Raw genomic sequence first — 19770 nt, 5'->3', positions numbered from 1 at the left:
TGGCATATTGGCGGCTCCCTGAGCGAGATCGGGAGAAGCTGCCAGGCCATCCGGCGGAGCGGTAAAAGGCTGCTTGTTGGTCCCCCATGACATGAGGAAGAGTATCCATGTGGGAGCGTGTGCATGTGGTCGCCTTTCGACGTATATTGGCCAGGGTTAAAGGTATATATGGTATGTGAATTGTAGATGTACACAGTAGCTTGGTTGAACAATCTCGACTCAAGTAAGATACATACGATGAATATGGCTCGCTTGCAGTTAACTCAAATCCAATGGCATAACACGGCCTTCCTTCTTTTGTCCATTCTCTGCCACTTTTCTTCCCTTCTTTTCCTACCTCTTTTTTTTCGTGTTTATATCCGCTTGCTCCGCTTGCTCCCTTTCTTGGTGACCTAGATTGGTCATGTGCCGTTACTAATAATAGCGAATCAGGGTCGGATTGTACTCGTACGACCCCCGCAACTCTCGGGCCCGCTCCTCCGCCCACAGGATGACAGGACGGATACCGAACCAAAACCTAATCTCAAACGCCCACATCTCAACCAATTTTGCGAATCGTACGCAATTAATTCCTGCCCCAGGGCTCGCCGCCATGAGACTTCTCAGCACGCACACTCTCCAGCTGGAAGAGTTCATCGGTGACACAGCGCCGGACTATGCTATCCTCTCTCACACATGGGAAAAGGAGGAAGTCATCTTCCCTGATTTGGTCGGCGGTGACCTGGATAAGGCTCGCTCAAAAGCTGGTTTCGCGAAGGTCCAAGGTGCATGCGCCCTGGCCAGAAGACAAGACTACGACTACATCTGGATCGACACATGTTGCATCGACAAATCCAGCAGCGCCGAACTGTCCGAGGCCATCAACTCCATGTACCGGTGGTACCGCAACTCGGCCGTCTGCTACGCCTACCTCAGTGACGTCCATGCCGGTGGTATTGGGACGCAATTTGAAAAGACGCAACTCGAACGCAGCAGGTGGTTCGAGAGGGGATGGACGCTGCAAGAGCTCATCGCCCCGAACGATGTTGAGTTCTACAACGCAGACTGGGGTCTTATCGGCGAGAAGAAGGACCCACAGCTCCTCCCCATCATATCCCGGGCCAGTCTTGTCGACGAGTGCGTCCTCGGTCTCGCCGTTGAGCTCCAGGACGTCAGCGTGGCCAAGAAGATGTACTGGGCTTCGAGAAGGCGCACGACTCGAAAGGAGGACGGGGCCTATTGCTTGATGGGACTGTTCGATGTCAACATGCCCCTGCTCTACGGTGAGGGAGGAAAGGCCTTCGCCCGCCTGCAGCAGGAAATCGCGAAAGCCACGGCCGACCAATCCATACTGGCATGGTATTGTAGTCCCTACGATCGGTCGCAATACTGGGTCGGCAAGAAGACTTTGCCATCCTGTTTCGCCCCATCCCCAAGGTGTTTTAGGAAGTCGGGGAGTATCTCGCCACTCCGAGAAGCGCCTATCACGAGGTCAATCTTAGGCCACGTCAACTTGATGACTAACTCCACTGCCTTCATGGCCATTATTAAGGAGAAAACGAAAGGAGATTCCCAGATCGAAGTCATCCTCCACTGCCAGATAGGGCCGATCCCCGGGACATTTCCAACCATCATCCTGCGCCAACACTTGGGCAACCCGCGGCATTACACTCGGCTTCTTTGTGACGGACTTGTGACTCAAAGTTCCCTGTACACCCCGGAATCTCTTCTGGCCCATCCCGGGGTCAACTGGGCCGAACGGCAGATGAAGCCCCTAGGTTTTCGGGACAAGGAATGGGGCAAGGGAAACCCTAGAGAGACATTTCAAGTGATCCTTGAAAGTGTCGCAAATGGTAAGCACCGCATCATCAGTGCAATCACACAGTGGGGGGCCTACAACCACCCCTACACACCACAGCACTAACGAAGGGTTTGAGATTCAGAGAAGGTGTTTGAAGTCGAATATGTGACCATCCCGCTCACGCTTCTTCACCGGGGCGGGTTCACCTCCGCGCCCGAGGAATTTATGGAGATGCAGGGTGATGGCCGGACGCCGAGATACTACGCTCCCATACACACGTTCTGGCTCCTGCCACTGGCAATCGAAGGCTCGACAATGACACTATCGATCGAAGAAGCCGCGCCCCTTAGGAGGTGGAACCGCGGCAACTGTCAGATGATATTGAATCTGGATTACTGCATGCCTGGGACTCCCGACCTACGCGAGCCGGTTCATATTATGGCCGGAGTTGCCCGTATCAGTGTCCAAAGTGCCGCCAAGGAAGCGATTTCTGGGCGCCACCAGCGTTTCGGGACGGCGGTTGTTGCTTTTGGGCTCACACCAAGGGGCCACCTGTATTCGAAACCTGGATGGTGCGCCCTCGTCAACGGTGACGGTGTGTCTAACCTAGAAGGTTTCTATGCATCCAGACAGCTGGATATCCAGGACCCGGAACCGGACTCCTTGCTTGATCTGGGCAACGGCGTCGTGCTCAAGGCGTCATTCGTGCCAACAAATGTTTCTGACAGACTGTTTGGGATAGTCAAGCTTTTGGTTGCCACACAGGACAGTGAGAACAAGACGGTCGTTGATGGCAGAAAGCATGTCATCATTAAAGCTGATGCAGACATGAATCAAACTAGGAAGGATGGGAATGGCGCTAACAGCAGGGAAATGGTCGGATCGCTTCTTCACTTTCTGAACCCCTGAGGTTCGAGAGTAGAAGTCATTTGCAGAGCTGCAGGCCTTGAAGAATATTGCTCCTCTGTTCTGGTGTCTATCACGCTTCTTCTAGCGCCCTCTTAAACACCTCCACAAACCCCCACACATCCGCAAATCTGCAATACATGGGCACCGGCGCTACACGGATCACATCCGGCTTTCTCACGTCAATTACCACGCCTACCTCCGCCAGTTTCTCACTCACCCTGCCCAATAGCCCACTCCTGAGCAACAAACTTAGCTGCGACCCCCTCTCCAACGGATTCGCCGGGGTAAGGATGCGAAACGCCGGCTGGCCCTCTCCCCCCATGCCAACCTTGTCTTCGAGCAACCCATTCAGCAACCACTCCAAATACCCGGTCAGCACAACGGCCTTATCCCTCAGCTCCCTCATACTGGTCCGCCCAAACACGCCCAGGGCAGCGCGCACACAAGCCAGATCAACGGCGCTCGGATTCGACACCTGCCAGCCGTGGGCCCCCTCGGCGGGGCGGAACTCCTTCTCCATGTTGAACCGCACGCTCTTGTCGGCGCCGTACCAACCCGCCAGGCGATGTCTGTATCCCAGCCCGTTCACCACGCCAGAATCCTGGTTGGCATTGGCATCGGCATGGTGATGCCTCTCGTGCACAAACACCCCCGCTATCGCCCCGGGCCCGGCGTTGAGGTACTTGTATGTGCACCAGACGGCAAAGTCGACGTCCCAGTCGTGCAGGGAGAGCTCAACGTTGCCGGCGGCGTGGGCGAGGTCCCAGCCCACTGTTATGCCGCGGGCGCGGGCGTGGGCGGTGATGCGGGGTATGTCGAATAGCTGGCCGGTGTAGTACTGGATTCCCGGAAGCAGGAGGAGGGCGGTCTCGTCGGCGTGTTCGTCGATGACGGAGAGGATGTGCTCGGTCGAGATGCACATCGTTCCGGGTTGGTCTGGGTGGATCTCGATGAGCGAGGTTTCCGGGGAGAGACCGTGCCATTGGAGTTGGGAAGCTATCGCGTACTGTACGTGGGGTTAGCATCACGGGAGAGAGAGGAGGTGGCTGTGGGGTTGGAAAGGGTCAAGACATACGGAATCGCTGGGAAACGGTTTCCACTCGGCAATGATCTTGTGCCGCTTCTCGGTCGGGCGGTAGAAGCTTGCCATCATCAGGTGCAGGCTCACCGTCAGCGTGTTCATGTAGATGACCTCGCTGGCCGACGCGGCGCCGACGAGGTCAAGCGACTGTTGCGCGCAGTCGGCGGCCATGTCTTGCCATGCTGTCAGGGGCGAGTTCTCCAGAGAAGTGAAATGGCCGTTTACACCGATGGATCCCCACGTCTCGAGCTGCGCATCGAGGTGTGTCCGGATGCACTTTGGCTGGGCGCCCAACGAGTTGCCTACAAAGTAGATGGACGGGGTGTCATCGTCCGTGTCGGCACTGCTTTGAGAAACACCGTTCACTGCTTTTTCGCCGTCGCCATCGCCATTAACCATTGGAGGCTGCTTCTTCTCCCCTGGAACAAACGTCAGCGATAAACTCCCTTTATAACACGGGGCAGACGCACCGAGTATACTACCGTCGAGTGCCTTCTTCTTCAGGGAGGCCTTGGTGGGAATGTTGAAGTCATCCCGAAATGACTTCAGTTTGTCTTGAGCATCCAGCTGTCTCGCAAAGTCGACGGATTTCGCGTCAGCGAGAAATTGTGGCTTCTTGCCAGCCCGGAACGTCTTGACGAGGAGTGGATAATCGCACGACATGGTAATGAAGCTCAATGTCAAGCGCGACGGAGGATGATGTAAAGTGTGGTGATGCAGGCAGGGGGCTATGAAGATGAAGATGATGTGTTGGGTAATTGCAACTTGCAACCGATTTGCAAACTGCCTGGGGAAGCTGTAAATAAGCGGTGGACTTGCAAGCAGTAACACAACTTCTCAAGCCAGGTGTTCGCAGCTGCCCAAAGCAATGAGAATGCCGGTTCTTTCAAGCAGTCAATTGAGAGCGTCGGACAAAACACCAACCTGGACATCCTTTATACCGCAAAAATGGTTTATTTCCCCCAGTCCTGTTGCTCCGAGGCAGCCTCCGGGCGGCCACGGCTAAGGCCGAGACCCACCTGTTCTTCCCGTTCTTCCGCCCACTTCCGTGTTCCGTGTTCCGTGTTCCGTGTTCCGTGTTCCGTCATCCGCTCCTCCACCCCGGCCCACTGGTGCCCTGCACATCCACCCGATCTTGTCCTCCAGTGCCGAAACAGGCAAGTGGATCTGCGTTAAAGGTCTTGTCTGGTTTACTCATTTCCATTTTGCAGAGTATTGCCAACGCCGACGATCCCTCCCTCCCCCATGTTCCGTGATGGAGCGTCAAGTGTGGATAGGCCCCTGGTTCGGTGATCTTGGGACATGTCATTGCTTGACTTACACCGCCGCTATCTTCGTACTGGTGGATGACATCAGGCCATTCCGATAACCGGCATCAACACCGGCGGCAAAGAGCGGAAGCATAGAGTGAACAAGGTCGGCGACGGATCGGACAATGGCCGGTAAGTGACTTTAGCGGCTGCTACTGATATTCGTATAAGTTATTGTCGTCGCTCAGCTTCGCAACCTTTGTTGGAACACTCTCTTATGCTTCTGACACATCAGTCGCAGTAACACATACCAGTTTTGATCCCGTCCACAACCCACTCCCTCTCTTGTCGCCATGTCACCCTGCGAAATACTCACCTCGGCCCGAGAAGAAGAGAAGGCCGGCGCTTTGCCCTTGTTGCTGGATGACTACGCAATTACGTCCAATGGCTTTCTCCCCGAGGAGCCACCGCTAAAGAGGCTTCCACATCCCTACTACTCTCCTTGGGAAACTCTGGTAGAGTGCCTCCCAACCGCCATCGCAGAGCAAACCCTCCGACAACAGGTCGACGGCCTCCCTATCTTGTCAACAGACCACCTGGCCAGGGAACAAGAATGGCGACGAGCATACGTGGTGCTAGGCTTCCTTACCCATGGCTACATCTGGGGCGGTGACACCGCGGCCGAGGTACGTCTCTCACCCTCCACTACCACTGTCGTCACATCACAACTCACCTCTATTTCCAAGATCCTTCCCCCCTCCATAACCCGCCCGCTCCTAGCGGTCTCCCACCACCTAGGCATCCCACCCGTCGCCGCCTACGCCTCTCTCAATCTCTGGAACTTCACCTCCGCCTCGCCCGCCAACGACCTAAGCGACCTCGACGCCCTCCAGGCGCTGCACACCTTCACCGGCACGCCCGACGAGTCCTGGTTCTACATGGTCTCCGTGGCCATGGAAAGCCAGGGGGCCTACATCATTCCGGTCATGCTCACCGCCCTGCACACCCTCTCCACTTCCCCTCCTTCACGGATCTCGTCCTCTTCCCTCCCCACCGCCACAAAAGCCCTAACCGAAATGACGACCTGCATCCACAAGTTGGGAAACCTGTTAGACCGCATGGACGAGCACTGCAGCCCGCAAGTCTTTTACCACCGCATCCGTCCCTTCCTGGCCGGCAGCAAGAACATGGTTGCCGCGGGTTTGCCCAGGGGCGTGTTCTATGACGAAGGGGACGGTAGGGGCGAGTGGCGGCAGTTGAGGGGGGGAAGTAACGGACAGAGCTCGCTGATTCAATTTCTGGATGTTGTGCTTGGGGTGGAGCATGCTGCTGAGGGGAACGCGAGTCCTGACTCTGATTCAAAGACGAATGGTCATGATTACGGTCGGGTGGCTGGTAAATTCCCGGTGAGCTTTCACCAGGAGGTGAGGGGTTACATGCCGGAGCCGCATCGGAGGTTCTTGGAGGATGTGGCTGCGCGGTGGCCTGGGGGGATGAGGAAGGCCGTGGGGGAGGTTTTGATGGCGGTTGGTGGAGATGAGAAGGAGGAGCGGTTCAGTAACGAGCAGCGGGCGCTGAGGGAGGCGTTTCGTATGGCGACCAAGTCGCTGGCCGAGTTCAGGAATAAGCACCTGCAGATTGTGGCCAGGTATATTGTGATCCCGTCGCGGCAGCTAAACTGGAGTCAGGGCGTCAACCTGGCGACGGCATCGTCGAGGCTGAGGGCGACTTCGTCTGCCATGGGGAGGGATGCGATGTCAGACGGTGGAGCAGAATTGACTGGGACAGGAGGGACTGCTTTGCTGCCGTTTTTGAAGCAATCAAGGAATGAGACGTTCCGGGCTGGTGGGTTCCATGTTCAATGACACTGGTAGCGGCTGGAAGTGGAACGCACTACTAGGAATTAGCATCATATCGACTGGGTGACTGTTTGCTGGGCGGTCAGCATGTCAGGAGAGCAGAGGCAATACCTTGCTACAAAAGAGGCGTAACTGCTGCCATGCTGGTTCACCGTCACGCCGCAGGCCAAACATGACTCATTCATAGTCACTTGTCGTGTTTCGATTGATACTACCCTCAACCTCTTGCCCTGCGGAACCATCCTCCTCCCCGAGATGTCAGCGCCATCGTTTCCCCCGCTCAAGGTGATCGGCGCCGAGAGCCTCGCCGTGTCCTATATCGACTGTCAAGCCGTGCATGTGGTGGCCTTCAACGCCAAAGGCGAAGTGGCCATCCTGTACGCCAAGCGGGAGAGCTACTACAAGCTTCCCGGCGGCGGGATCGAGCCCGGCGAAGACCATAAGACAGCCGCCAAGCGTAGAGACAGGCGGCCTCATCAAACTCCGAGGCAACGGCTGCATCGCCGCTACCAAAGAGTTCCGCATCCCGCTGTCACGGGTCGTCACAGTGTGAGGTTCATGTGCGCAACTCCTGGTTCGACTGGACAGTTCGAACCACGGTCCCTCTTTTGAGGGTGTTACGCAGTGGTCAGTTGCGCCCACCCGTGACACCCGCTGTGCCAAGTGTCGTACTGCTACGACGCCGACCTGGTAGACGGCAGCGGGGAGCCCTCGCTGACTGAGGAGATCGACGACGGGCTGGGCCACTTGTGGGTGCCGGTGGAAGAGGCGAAGAGGCTGGTAGCGGCGGCTGGGCCGATTTCCGACTTTGGAAGGCCCGTCAAGGAGCGAGATATCTATTTGCTGGATCGGGCGACGAGAAAGTGTCCGAGGGGAGAGCCAGAGCCTGCCACTGCTAGAGTGGAGGAGCCGAACAATGTTAGAGCCACTCGGTCATGAGGTCATAAAACAAAAGACTACTCTCCTTAGGCTGTGATGCGCCACCAAGAATAGGCAAGTGCTTGAAAAAGTCCGAGTCGCGCCCGACTCCTAGCATCAGCGTCGGTGGCCAGCACCACCGAGGGGCTTATCGTCCAACACCGTGCGGCACCCGCCCAACTACCACTGCATTCTGCAGCTCATCGCATCCCTTTCCACCACAAGATATCGGGCAATTTGCCCCTCACTGTTGCAGAGAGCCTCATGACTCCTCTTGACTAATCGTGCAACTCAAAGCCAGAACAATCCTCCCAATCCGAATCCCAATCAGGAGCCGTCAAATCTATTTGATCAATCCACTCGCAAAAGCTGGCCTCTGCCAATTTGAATCGAAAAAAAGCCTCATCTGCACGAATGACGACGGGGTGCGAGCCGCTATGGCCATGCAGGCTATCCATAACTACGACGCGGTCCCAGGACGGCCCGTAGAGGAGGCTGAAGTAAGCGTGCTCCAACGACATGTTGTCCCGAAGAAAGTCCAGAATTTCTCTCCGAGCGTGTTGGCTTGCGGCGTCCGCATCCTCCTCGCTGCCCCCAGCCCGCCCGGGGGGACTGGACAGTCTGGCTGACCGCGATTTGAAGGATCTCAGTGCTGGCGCAGCGCCGAGAAGGAATTGCTTGAGATGCTTCGGGCTGGTACGGAAGTCCCACAGTTCGAATCTCGAAAGTCTGGAAAACTGGACGCGTTGAGCTGTCCACTCGAAAAGCTGCGGTCCGTACGGGAGCTGTAGCGATAAACAGAGAGTCTGGATACTCGGCGCCGCTGTTGTGAGGATTTTGAGCACGGATTCGGCCGGTTCGTCCGGGGAGGGAGGTTTGGTGCAGTCACGGATGCAGAGATGGAGGGAGGTCTCTCACCCCGGCCAGGCTGTAGAGGATCGAATCCCCATTGCGAGTTGGTGAGTCCAAAATCACCGAGTATGAGACCACTGCAGAAGTCGTCACAGGTGTCCAAGATGTCAAGATGTCGATCTTCTTTCGCGCGGTCACTAGCGCCATCAACAAGGTCGAGACCACATGGGCTCTGACGCGTGGAGTACCCGGACTCATCGGCAGAGCGTCATACCACGCCTCGGCTGGATCATGTCCTGCGGCTTCGGCCAGTGCCTTCCAGCCTTTGCACTTGACATCCGGCCGAGCCCAGATTATCTCGCCATTCCTAACGGGCACTCTGTAGGCTTTGCAGTGTCTCAACCCAACAGACTTGAGATCTGGGAGCCGCTCAAAGGCGTGTTCCAGAGCACGCCGCAAGACGGGCGTCGTGGCTATGCTGAGATGGTCCGCGACAGCAGCTCTGTAGGCAGCGTAGTAGGCCTGGCCTTCTTTGAAATCTGGAGTGACAGAGGTGCCGCGGTTGATCTTGTAGCTCCACGGGCGGCTGATTCTGTAGCACCTCGGTAGGTACCGCTCGATAGGGAGATCGTAGCTGCCTTCAAACAGAGCCGATGTGATCCACGGTTTGCGCACCCGGGCGCTTAATTCAGGGTGAGCCGAGATATCCTTTCAAGAGAGCTGGAATGTCGCTGGTAACCAGAAGATGGAGGCTGGCGAAGAAGCGCTTGGTGGTGGTCGAAAGACTTGGCGCACAAGTCCCTTGAAGCCAGGCGCAGCGCGAAAACGTCAACCGGCTCCAAATGAGCACATATCATCCCGCTCACCAGCTCAGGTGGCAGGCGATTGATCGGCCCCATGTATGTTGGACGGCAATGGGATGGTAGGGTGCCTGGTGGTGAATTATGGATTACTCCGCACGTAATGAGTGCCAAGGTCGATTCAGTTCAGGTGCGTGGTGCTCGCTCATGCTGCGCAAGTACGTGTAATACAGCCCCGGTTTGTCCGTTAGCGTGACACATGGCGGACACGAGACAAATAGGAAAATAATCTAGAACAGGAAAACAAGGAATGAGGTTAAGGTACAATGAAAGATAGAACAAAAACAAACAAAAGTAAAGATAACAAGTAGGAGAAGATAAAAGAGGAATATAGAGATTTGAAGAGTTATGAATACTCAAGTTCTGTGCTTACCAACCACAACCGGCCCAAGTTGAATTGTAGGGCCGCTGCTCGATGAGATTAGGCACAGTCATGGTAGCCAGAGGACAGGTTACAATACGCCTGGCTTAGCCAGCAGCTTGCTGATGAGAGACTCCCTGGGTTGAAAAGCCACTGCAAACTAAGCGGCCAGCCGTCTGTAAAAGATGGAGTAGATGTTCGCTGGGCGGAAGACCGGAGTCGCCCAACAGACAACTGAAGCTTTGTGGCGACAGGGGCATGAACTGCTGGAAGTGACAACCTAACTCCGCATTTGCCAACCAAGCAATTTTAGCGTACAGAGCAGCTCCGTACCTCCTGCCTCCTTGCCTCCATAAGGGATCGTCGGAAAGGTGTGCAGCAGCCTGCCGAATGGGGCATCTGGGCCCCATCAGGTCGGCCAGCCAGTGGCTGACAGGTGCCAGTAGCTCCAGCTTGTAGGCCCACCCTTCAACCAGGTTTGAAAGGAAGTTTCCATCCTTCCAGAAGCTCTGTCCACTGCCAGCACTTCCTTTCCCAAACGAACACAGAACTAACTACGCCAAAAAGCGAACGAGCGAGCAAGATCTGCTTTCTAACTCGATACTCCGCGGAAATTCTTTGCCCAAGATCCAGTCGTCAAGGGATCTCGGGCAGCAGGGTGACTGACCTTTTAACACCCTCCTCGCACTATACCGCATTGGGAGTTTCTCTTAGCAAATCTGACGTAAATCCTGGGGCACGACCGGCACCAAGCGCCTGGCCGTTGGCTGCTCCTGCAATGTCTTTGTCACGGGTTCCTCTTCATGGGAACCGCTGCCTGTGTTTCGGTTGCTTCTCGCTGTTCTCTGCCGCGGTCGTGCCACCAAGCCGGATGATGGCAACATCGATGGGGTTCTCTCGGGATCTAAACGAAGCCCCGGCCAACCTCTCTCTTAAGGATGAGAGTTTCTTCTTCTGGACTCGATTCCCAGGTCATTTCGCGGCGGACTTGGGCCCGGAACCTGGAGTCGCTCAACATTCTCTTTGCTTGCAGACGGCACTCTCGATGGACGGACACGGCCTGTGCTCATCTTTGCTGCCTTGACATTTGCAAATAAATCGGATTCGACGTTGCATGATCCATTCCTAATGCCCTGAGCCCACCAAGAGACTTCGCTCTTTTCTATTCACCTATTGGATATCTACAGCATACCCTAGACGGCATACCTTCACCTCAGCCATGAGGGCGCCCGATCAGCCACGCCGCGGGCTGTCCCGGTGGCATTTCGACATCGACAAGTACCTCAACCCCTTCATCCCGACGTCCGCTATGCCCCGTCTACCCGCCTCTGTCGCGCACTTCCTCGGGTACCGCACCCACGCGCCAATGCACCCGCTCGGGAACCTGGCCATGATCTTCTGGGCCGTCATTGGCGTCTTTTGCAGCCTGGCTGTCATCGGTGCCGTGGCACGGGCCGTGCCCGAATTTCAGTCCCGCGGCGTGCCCACCATCATTGGGAGTTTTGTACGTCCCTACCTCATCCTTTAAGTTCCACTTCACGTTATTGCCCAAACCAACAAACTAACATGTGGGCTAAAACCAGGGCGCAGCCGCCGTCCTAGACTTCTACGCCATCGAATCCCCCCTCGCCCAGCCGCGCAACGCAATCCTAGGCCAGCTCATCTCGGCCCTGACGGGCATCTCGATCTGCAAGCTCTTCGCCCTCTCGCCTCACTTCGAGGCCGTCCGCTGGCTGGGCGCGTCGCTGGCCTGCGCGTGCGCCACGGCCCTCATGGCGCTAACGGGCACCGTGCACCCGCCCGCAGGCGCCACCGCGCTCATGGCCGTGCTCGAGCCCGAGGTCGCGAAGCTGGGCTGGTTCTTGGTGTTGCCGCTGCTGTTGGGGTGTGGGTTGATGTTGGGGGTTGCTCTGCTGGTGAATAACGTGCAGAGGAGGTTTCCGTTTTATTGGTGGAGCCCCGGCGAGACGGGCACGTACTGGCGGCGGAGGAAGGGGAAGGAGGGTGAAGTTGAAACGAACGAGGCGAGACTTGAGAAGAGTGTCAGGCATAGGAGGAGGGATGAGGAGGAGGAGGTTGAGTCGAGCGGGAGTAGTACTGCTGGTGGGAGCATTAGGGATTTGGAGACGGGCGGCGAGCTGGCCAGGACGGTGTCGGTGATGAGTGGGAAAGGCGGTGTGATAGTGATTAGACGGGGCATGGTCAAGATCCCGGATGGGTTGAGTCTCAGGCCCGAGGAGATCTTGTCGCTGGAGACGCTCAGCGAGCGGCTGTGATAGAGCCTGGATAGACGGTTAATGATTATGACGTTATGATGTACATTGCTGGAAGTTGTGAGACAATATCAGGGGGATATGAACCTCCAGCCCCGTTACGCTCCTTCGGCACTTTTCACGCTCGCCCTGCTGTGTGCACAACGTAGCACCCAGTTGTCACGAGATAGAGCACAATGAATCAGAATTCTCCGAGACTCTACACCAAGAAGAATCGCGCCATGTTGACCACACTTTGGGCCTCGTATCACACCCGTTGCCAATGTCACACACCACGTGGTGCGCTACCACTCTCCGTAGGTACATATAACATTTATGAAGGGCCTTGTCAAGTCACGGATTACCGTGACAGAGTTTCCTTCTCGCTAATGCTGATGATCAATGGGCTGCCCTATATTTGAGAGCGGGGGGCAGCCCATCACGCGGGTCCCGTTGTGGCACTCATTAGAAACGTACCAGTTCGGCATCAGCGCCACATCATAGCCGCTAGGAAACACCGTTCCAAGATCCCTCGTCCCTGATCCAACTCCGCCAGAGCTCCACGGGAGCCCGCAACGGTACTGGTAGATTTGCTCGAACGCAACCCAGCACCAGTAGGATGTGAACCAATAGTACGTTTCCCTGGGCTCCCAAAGGGATCCCGCAACCCACACCGGTAGCTGCAGTCCGGCCCGGGTCGTGAAAGGTTGCCACGAGTTGTCCGAGACCCTCGGCCACCAGTACCACCAGCCGCTCGCCGGGCTCAAATCATGCCCTAGACCCCATCGACCGGCGGAGCCATGTTATAGCAAGGGCATGGACGGCCACCCGCAGCTGCTCGACTGGGACCATGGCGTCGTCGGCGCCCACACCGCATCGGGGGTAGATGCCGCCGCGCTTTGCTAGCGCGGGCGGCGGCCGCGGTGGAACGCCAGAGCTGTTTAGCTGGGCGACGAGCTCGAAGAGCTCGGAATACTTCATCCTCTTGTCCCTTTCATTGCTCAGCTGCGGGACCTGGTGGCCGACGATGAAGCTGTCGTGGACTGGCTTGCCATCGACCATCATTTTTGGATCGACATCAATGGCCCTGCTTGGTCTCCAGGAATGTAGTGAACCGTGGACCCAAAGTGTAAGATCAAAGATCGAGGTTATTATTTCTGCTGTTGAGCCCAGCGTAGTGAGAAGAGCGAGTGTATAACGCCCAAGGGCCGTTGCAAGCCGAATCATGTTTGCTTCCTTGACGTTGCTTCTCTCATAGTTTGATGGATGGATTCGTTCGCTGTTGGGTAATACTGAAGAGCAATGAGGATGGCGAGAGGAAAGGCCGAGGTTGATGTCCGAGGTGTTCTGTTTCCCGTATAGGTTGATTACCTTCCTCTGATTACGAGACCAATTGGTAGGTTAACAGTGGTCGACTCCAGTCGGATTCGGTTATCAAAAATGTTATGGTCTCCGGCCAAGTCGTCACGCAGTCTGCTGGCCCTCAGACCTTAAGTAGGGACGGTGACTCGCGGAGGCTATAAGGTGCAGTGCAGTGGTGTGCCAGAATTCGGGGAAGCCTGGCTCCAACTTGTGTTATTGAACGAGGGCACACACATCCCCGCACACCCACCAGCAAGCCATTCTCCATCTTTCCAGCGAAGTACTCAGATCTTCAAGGTGACAGTGCTTATGGAGTTGATGAGGCAGTGAAACTTCTCTCTGATATGTGTATTATCTAATCAGGTGAGAGACTCTTGCACGGTTCATTATGTCTAGAGGTACCTATCTACATCTGCTCAGCTTCTCAATTTTTCCAACCGGAATCGGATTCCTTCTAAAATAGTAACAGGGACGCCGCTCTGAGCCGTGTTCAAACCGCACGGCCGGATCTTGCATCACTCTTGATTACTTACCAATCGCCGATTACGATTCCAGGCGGTAGCACTGGATGGTTTGTAATTGCAAGTATCTGTTGTGATATAGAGACGAGACAGGCGGCCCATATCTGCACAGAAGGAAGAGTTACAACTGCATAGCGTACGCGGTAATACCCGAGCCCAAGGACAAGGTACCTACGTCCATGACAATAGTAGCAGCATTGCAGCGCAAGTCCTCACACTGGTATCCCTTGAAACAGAGCAACGAATGCGGTAGAATACTATTGGCAAATTCCAAAAGAAGAAATTAGCGGGGAAGAGCTGTGATGAGAGGAGCATTGTTGAAATGTCCATCTCGTACAAGACGCAACATGAAGACAACATCCTCCTCCTATAAACGTGAATCACACCATGCCAAACCACCAGCGTCTCCAATCTTCAGCCGATGATTAGCGTCATCATCCAGCTAGTGATCAGCGTAAATAAAATTCTGCGGCATCAGCACCGCATCATAGCCGCTAGGATACGCCTCCCCAACTCCGCCGGGGCTGTACGAGAGATAGAAGCAGTCATACAAAATCTCGCTGAAGGCGGACCAGCAGTTGTAGCCACTGAAGCTGTAGCCCGCCCTAACGGATCCGCCAAACCATACCGGCCGCTGCAGTCCGTCCTTGGTCGTGAAGGGCTGCCACGAGTTATCGGAGCTCCTCGGCCACCAGTACCACCAGCCCGTCGCAGGCGAGGTGTAGCAGAAGTAGGTTATGGAAGGCTGCAACTGCGCTTTCGCGACCAGGGTATGGTCGGCCGAGACGCCGCACCAGGAACGCTCGCGCTTGGCCAGCGTGGACTCGGAGTTGTTGGCGACCAGGTTGCGGAGCTGGGCGAACTTCTTCTCCTGCTCGTCAGCGCTCAGCTGCGGGGGCTGGTAGCCGATGATGAAGCTGTCGTTGACTGGTTTGCCGTCGATAGTCATTTTTGGGTCAATGTCGATAGCCTTGATTGGTTTCCAGGAACGCAGGGGGCCATAGATCTCGGTGGTGAGATCAAGGGCGGATTTTGTGGTGGGTGGCTTGGCTGAGCCGAACACGGCGAGAACCGAGAGAGTAAAAAGGGCACTAGCAAGTCGCGCCATGTTGCTCCGTTGGTGTAGTTGCCTTGCGGATGGATGAATGGATTTGTCGTGCTGTTGTTGATGGAAAGCGATGAACCTGAAATGGTGACTCGGATGGTCTGACGTCTTGAGGTATTGTCTGCGGGGTCCTTTTTGCTCCCTTATATACATGAAATTTCTCCCGTCTTTTTCCATGACCGGAGGCTACCAGGTAGTTGCCTGGTACCTCTCGCGTCCTAGCTGACCTCCCTCAACTCCGGACATTCAAGGCCCCTTTCTGTCTTCAGCCATGATCATCGCTTGACTCACTTCCACCATGACGGGTTTCGCATTGGTAACCGAATAAGTAACTGTGTTTCCCAACGTTTGCTAACGGTTTCTTCACCGGGTGCTTGGCTGCAGGGCCGCGTGCCTCTTTTACATCAACATATTCGTGGCGAAATTACCGGTTGTTGGTTGTCTGTCGCTGGAAATGCTATGACCGCTCATCTGCCCCCACGACCCCAATCTTCTTACGCAACGTCAGCTGGACGTAATGATCTGGGAGACGGCAATTTTTGCAACTTTTAAGGCGACGAGGCGGGCTTGGTTAGGTAAAGAGCCGAAAGGTAGACACAACGGGCCACCCCCCCATACACACATCTATTCAGATAAGGTAGACACACACTCAATAGTGCCCATGAGGTATCCAGCCCGGCGGGTAAGATCTCAAGAAATCGCCTGACTGCCAGTGCGCTATGCAATGCAAGGTATGCCGCAGACAAATGTGAACCGAAGCTTGGCGATACCGATCGTCGTCAGCATGATTACCTAGGTGTCCAGCTGAGGACCAGCCTCGCCATGCTACTAGATCTGACGACCAGCCATAGCCCAGGGCCGACAACCTGCATGTCTCGGGCTCGGTCATCGGTCATCATGACTGCCCGGGCTTTGCTTCTCGCCGCCCTTTCAGCCACTGACCGGGCTTGCTTACCAGTCGTCGTCAACATTTGCACCGCCACCACTTCTAGCTAAGCAGCCCAGACGGATTCACTCTATGTATACGGTACGTAGTTGCTATTTCGACTGCTTTGCCAGGGGCCATGCGCCTGATTATGTGGCCTGCATTTGATAACTTCAAAACACCCTCTACCGTGGGTAGAAGCTACAGTAGTGACGTTGCAAATCTAAGGTCAAGTGCGGCCTCTAAGCTATAAAACCACGCCAGTGAACAATGCTGCTTCGGAGAACGCAAGAATATCGTAAGGGTACCGAAAAAGGGATATCAGATGATGTATGATGTGATTAGGTAGTTATTGACTCCGAGAGAACCCAACAGTAGTATTATCAACGTATGGCAACAAGAAGCATATTTAGTTGAACAACGGTTCAAGCCATTGGAAGGCGCAGGCTGCGCAAGCCTAACGTAAGATCCATGATACAACAGGTACCTTAGCTGGGCGCGGGGTCTCAGACAAGACTCAACGCATATGCTTAGGTACATACCTTGATTCTAGTACCAGGTAGGGATTGCAAACGCCGTGCAGGGTGGTCGTAGCTTGCCATTGGCGCCCTCTTTCGACATGACTCCAGCGACTTACATATTGTGGCTGCATAGAGTACGCCACGATACGCCTTGTATTTGCATAGCTCTGGTACTTTTGCCTCCGTCCTTCCTCCTCATGCCGTCCCACGTGGGGATCCTCCACGTCCATCACCCTACTTTCGGCCTTCGAACCAAATCTGCTATTATTAACTTCGGTCCGTCTTACGGCCGGTGTAAGAGGGCCATCGATGGAATGATGCGTCGTCTTCCTGGGCTGACACTCGGTCGCACTGTAAATGTCACACGACAGCTTGTCGCTACCGAAGGTTAAGCTCAAATTATTGGCCAGTCTATTGAAACAAGTCTTCTGCGGCTTACGCGAGGCAATGTCATACCGAAAGTCTCGCTCCGACCGGTAACTGTTGCGATGAGAGTTGAGGTTCCGTAATCCGCTCGCTCAAAGAGGTGCCCGGATCATTCTTGAGAAGCCCATCGATCGTCACCAACCACGTCCCTGCATCAACCCCCAATCTGTCGTGGGGTAGAACTGGTCGAGATCCATGAACTCCATCCCCGAGTCACCCGGCAACATCCCCCAGACACCGCCCAGTCCCGGTATTACAAAGGACGGTTGCGCCCCAGTGGCATCGCCAATAGGCGCCCTCAAACCAGACGATACCGCTCCGCCAGACGCCACTATAGCCTCATCCACCGCGAACCCCTCTCCAGCACCACCACCAACCGGCTCCTCCGCCGCCCTACCCTCCATCTCCGCAACTCTCCTCTTAATCCTAGCCACAATCCTCGGACACATCTCCCGCTGCAACCCTTCCCCATCCCCATCCCCATCTAGCCGCACCCCCGGCACCATCACCACCCCGTCCCAGGCCTGCAGCACGATCCTCGCAAACAAGACAAACAGCGGCTTGTGCGTCTCGGCAAAGTCCATCTTGCGCGCTTCATAATTCGCGTGCATGGCCTCCCACAAGGCTGAGTCCGCCTGCGCCGCCTCGCCAGGCCGCTTCTTGAGGTAGTGCACGAGGTAGGCATACGCTAGAAAAGGGAAGTGCGATTGGATGTACCAATGGAAGCTCTTTGTTAGCGGGGAGGACATGAGTTTGGTGTCGCATTCTAACATGCGCAGCGCGTGGGAGACACCTGGGTTTGGATGGGGATGAAGGTGTGCTTCGGTTGGTTTCGTTGTTGTTGCTTTTGTTGATATTGAGGAGGGTTGATGGGACTCGGGAGTCGGAGCATCGTCGGATTGCCACGAGCAGTGCTCCATCAGCCAGTTCTTTGCGAAGTAGCCGCGGACCGTCCACATGGTCATGAAGTGGAGCGGGTTTTCCGGGTCGCAGTGGGCAAAGACGTGTTCCTCGATGTGTCTCTGCAGGTCGAGCAGGTTTTGCCGATCAGCCTTTTTTTGGAGTTCCGGCAGCTGACGAGTTTCGTCGGATGCACCGAGCGGTATCGTCACGGGCTTCTTGGCTCGGGACAGAGTCGTCAACAACGGATCGAAACATGTAAAGTCGAGGTGGAAAGCTGAATGGCGGACGAGGTCGCTCACGGAGCTGCGGACAGACACAAACAGGGCCTCGGTGGGCCTTTCGTGGACGAAAGGAGCCGTCTTCATGTCTGGCCGGAGGTCAAAGTCGTTCAGGTTGGAGGGCGTGCCACAGTCCCAGGTTGGGTTGAGAGTTGTGGTTCTCGAGGTGAAGGTCTCGCAGATTCGGGCATCAAAGACGACCAATGCCCACCACAGCCTCCGGCGCATCTCGGCCTCGAGGGTAGGGCGCCGGACGTTGCTGAACTCAGTGTGGAAGCCCTGGTGCTGCGCGATGCGGATCGCTGGGGCCAACAGACTAGTGGATAGAGCCCGGGGGTCGGTGACGGGCTTGACGGAGACCTGGAGGGAGTGTCAGACACGGCTAACAACGAACAACAGGAGCATCAGATTCCCAAGGCGCATTACCAGATAAAGAAACAAGGCGGTCAGGGAGTCATAGTCGCCAGATTGCAAGTTCGCGTTGATCAGCGCTTGCCGGCAGGCAAACTGATAGCCTGCCAGGAGCTCCTTCCTCGGCGATCCAAACAGGGTCTGGCATTGACCCTCGGTAACGCTCAAGAGAGCGACGCAGTATATGCTGAAGAGAAGGGCCTCCAGCGGCGGAGCCATCTTAGCCAGGTCGTTGACGGCGTCGATGATGCGGGTTTGCATGGTGGGCGTGTGGGTGACCTTGAGCAAGGGGTTGACATTGTCGAGGTAGATCTGCCAGAGGCGGAATATCTTGGCCTGGGTCGGGTGTAAGGTGGTCAGGTCGACGCTGCTGCCGGGGGTGCCAAAGAGAAGATGGTGACTGGTGTCAGAGGCACCGTGGTAGCGGTCCCAAGTGTGCTTCATCACCGCGTCCCGCTGGTCATCGTCGTAGTGAAAGAATTTGCCACCTGGTTCGTCTTCTTCACCCTCGTCGCCGGCCTCATCTTCGGAATTGAACTTCTTCACGGTCAGCACTTAAGCAGATGCAGCTGACAATTGCGGCGCTTCGCACTGCAGAGGTTGTAGGAGCAAAGCACACACCTTTTGGCTTAGAGCGCGCCAAATGTTCCTGACGAGGATGTCAGTAACGTACCAACCAACGAATACTAGGAAGACGTAACGTTGATAATCTTGGCCTGGTGGCCCTGCTGTGTTCGGATGAAGAGGGCGGTTCCGACCGGGTGTTGGGAGAGTGACCGGACTGGGACTGGTTGCTGCTCTCGGGGTTGCCCGGGGCCGGAGGATGCAGCGGTTCGAAAGGGATGTGATGTTCCTGGAGCAGTGCCTCATAGTGGCGGATGCGGGCGAGCAGTTCGCGCTCGGGAAACCTGCGGCGGCGCTGGCGGGGGACGAGGGTCGCGGGGACACAGCGGGCGTTGCTGCGCACACAGTTCGAGCACGGGAATTTGCGGTCGCATTTGACTTTGCGCTGCTGACACAACTGGCAAGCAAGTACCCGTTTGGGCGTTGTCCCTCCACCTTCGGAGTTTGGAGTGGCCGACTCGTCCATGATGCCTGTTGCGGGTTGGTGTTTGTTGAAGGTCAGACAGGGGTCACTAAGGTAGATTGGGGTTGGGGAAATTAAAGAAAGCCCGAGTGAAGCTGGCAGAAAAACC

The 19770-nt window shown here is 55.8% G+C and overlaps 9 protein-coding genes across 9 annotated transcripts; 5 read left to right on the top strand and 4 right to left on the bottom strand.

The window, feature by feature from the left end:
* Positions 1-592: 592 nt before the first annotated feature.
* On the top strand, positions 593-2689 carry N657DRAFT_683866 (HET-domain-containing protein; the record flags this gene model as incomplete). The annotated part of the gene is made up of 2 exons (XM_062796617.1): positions 593-1832; positions 1923-2689. 2 exons carry the CDS (start codon positions 593-595, stop codon positions 2687-2689), a joined length of 2007 nt encoding a protein of 668 aa, XP_062644073.1.
* A 9-nt stretch (positions 2690-2698) lies between these two features.
* Positions 2699-4711, bottom strand: N657DRAFT_649369 (kynureninase 2). Its single transcript, XM_062793704.1, has 3 exons — positions 4241-4711; positions 3765-4189; positions 2699-3695 (listed from the first exon to the last, which is right to left on the bottom strand). Exons 1-3 carry the CDS (start codon positions 4431-4433, stop codon positions 2760-2762), a joined length of 1554 nt encoding a protein of 517 aa, XP_062644072.1. The 5' UTR covers positions 4434-4711; the 3' UTR covers positions 2699-2759.
* Positions 4712-5157: 446 nt separating this feature from the next.
* Positions 5158-7052, top strand: N657DRAFT_166382 (Indoleamine 2,3-dioxygenase). Its single transcript, XM_062786054.1, has 3 exons — positions 5158-5212; positions 5335-5706; positions 5767-7052. The coding sequence occupies exons 2-3, from the start codon at positions 5374-5376 to the stop codon at positions 6883-6885; spliced, it is 1452 nt and encodes a 483-aa protein (XP_062644071.1). The 5' UTR covers positions 5158-5212; positions 5335-5373; the 3' UTR covers positions 6886-7052.
* An 82-nt stretch (positions 7053-7134) lies between these two features.
* Positions 7135-8629, top strand: N657DRAFT_658610 (uncharacterized protein; the record flags this gene model as incomplete). The annotated part of the gene is made up of 3 exons (XM_062794913.1): positions 7135-7336; positions 7544-7742; positions 8599-8629. The coding sequence occupies 3 exons, from the start codon at positions 7135-7137 to the stop codon at positions 8627-8629; spliced, it is 432 nt and encodes a 143-aa protein (XP_062644070.1).
* Positions 8630-8682: 53 nt separating this feature from the next.
* On the bottom strand, positions 8683-9944 carry N657DRAFT_636746 (uncharacterized protein; the record flags this gene model as incomplete). Its single annotated transcript, XM_062791455.1, has 2 exons — positions 8683-9331; positions 9883-9944. 2 exons carry the CDS (start codon positions 9942-9944, stop codon positions 8683-8685), a joined length of 711 nt encoding a protein of 236 aa, XP_062644069.1.
* Positions 9945-10506: 562 nt separating this feature from the next.
* On the top strand, positions 10507-11029 carry N657DRAFT_166236 (uncharacterized protein). The gene has a single exon (XM_062786053.1). The coding sequence runs from the start codon at positions 10649-10651 to the stop codon at positions 10952-10954; it is 306 nt and encodes a 101-aa protein (XP_062644068.1). The 5' UTR covers positions 10507-10648; the 3' UTR covers positions 10955-11029.
* Positions 11030-11089: 60 nt separating this feature from the next.
* Positions 11090-12146, top strand: N657DRAFT_683861 (HPP-domain-containing protein; the record flags this gene model as incomplete). The annotated part of the gene is made up of 2 exons (XM_062796616.1): positions 11090-11374; positions 11454-12146. 2 exons carry the CDS (start codon positions 11090-11092, stop codon positions 12144-12146), a joined length of 978 nt encoding a protein of 325 aa, XP_062644067.1.
* A 744-nt stretch (positions 12147-12890) lies between these two features.
* Positions 12891-15113, bottom strand: N657DRAFT_636744 (uncharacterized protein; the record flags this gene model as incomplete). Its single annotated transcript, XM_062791454.1, has 4 exons — positions 12891-13209; positions 14018-14109; positions 14181-14262; positions 14557-15113. The coding sequence occupies 4 exons, from the start codon at positions 15111-15113 to the stop codon at positions 12891-12893; spliced, it is 1050 nt and encodes a 349-aa protein (XP_062644066.1).
* Positions 15114-17116: 2003 nt separating this feature from the next.
* Positions 17117-19664, bottom strand: N657DRAFT_658608 (uncharacterized protein; the record flags this gene model as incomplete). Its single annotated transcript, XM_062794912.1, has 4 exons — positions 17117-18523; positions 18590-19114; positions 19196-19223; positions 19276-19664. The coding sequence occupies 4 exons, from the start codon at positions 19662-19664 to the stop codon at positions 17117-17119; spliced, it is 2349 nt and encodes a 782-aa protein (XP_062644065.1).
* Between the last annotated feature and the right edge of the window lie 106 nt (positions 19665-19770).

The sequence above is a fragment of the Parathielavia appendiculata genome (genome assembly GCF_033297405.1).
Source record: "Parathielavia appendiculata strain CBS 731.68 unplaced genomic scaffold N657scaffold_18, whole genome shotgun sequence".
Lineage (NCBI taxonomy): Eukaryota > Fungi > Ascomycota > Sordariomycetes > Sordariales > Chaetomiaceae > Parathielavia > Parathielavia appendiculata.
The sequence above is the reverse complement of the archived record's forward strand: the minus strand, read 5'-3'. Positions and strand labels throughout refer to the sequence as shown.

Coding starts and splice junctions, on each gene's coding strand:
- N657DRAFT_649369 (XM_062793704.1), bottom strand. CDS start 4,433: ATGTCGTGCGATTATCCACTCCTCGTCAAGACGTTCCGGGCTGGCAAG. Junction 4,190..4,240: donor ACTCGACGGTAGTATACTCG/GTGCGTCTGCCC, acceptor CGTTTGTTCCAG/GGGAGAAGAAGCAGCCTCCA. Junction 3,696..3,764: donor AACCGTTTCCCAGCGATTCC/GTATGTCTTGAC, acceptor CCCCACGTACAG/TACGCGATAGCTTCCCAACT.
- N657DRAFT_166382 (XM_062786054.1), top strand. CDS start 5,374: ATGTCACCCTGCGAAATACTCACCTCGGCCCGAGAAGAAGAGAAGGCC. Junction 5,707..5,766: donor GCGGTGACACCGCGGCCGAG/GTACGTCTCTCA, acceptor TCTATTTCCAAG/ATCCTTCCCCCCTCCATAAC.
- N657DRAFT_166236 (XM_062786053.1), top strand. CDS start 10,649: ATGTCTTTGTCACGGGTTCCTCTTCATGGGAACCGCTGCCTGTGTTTC.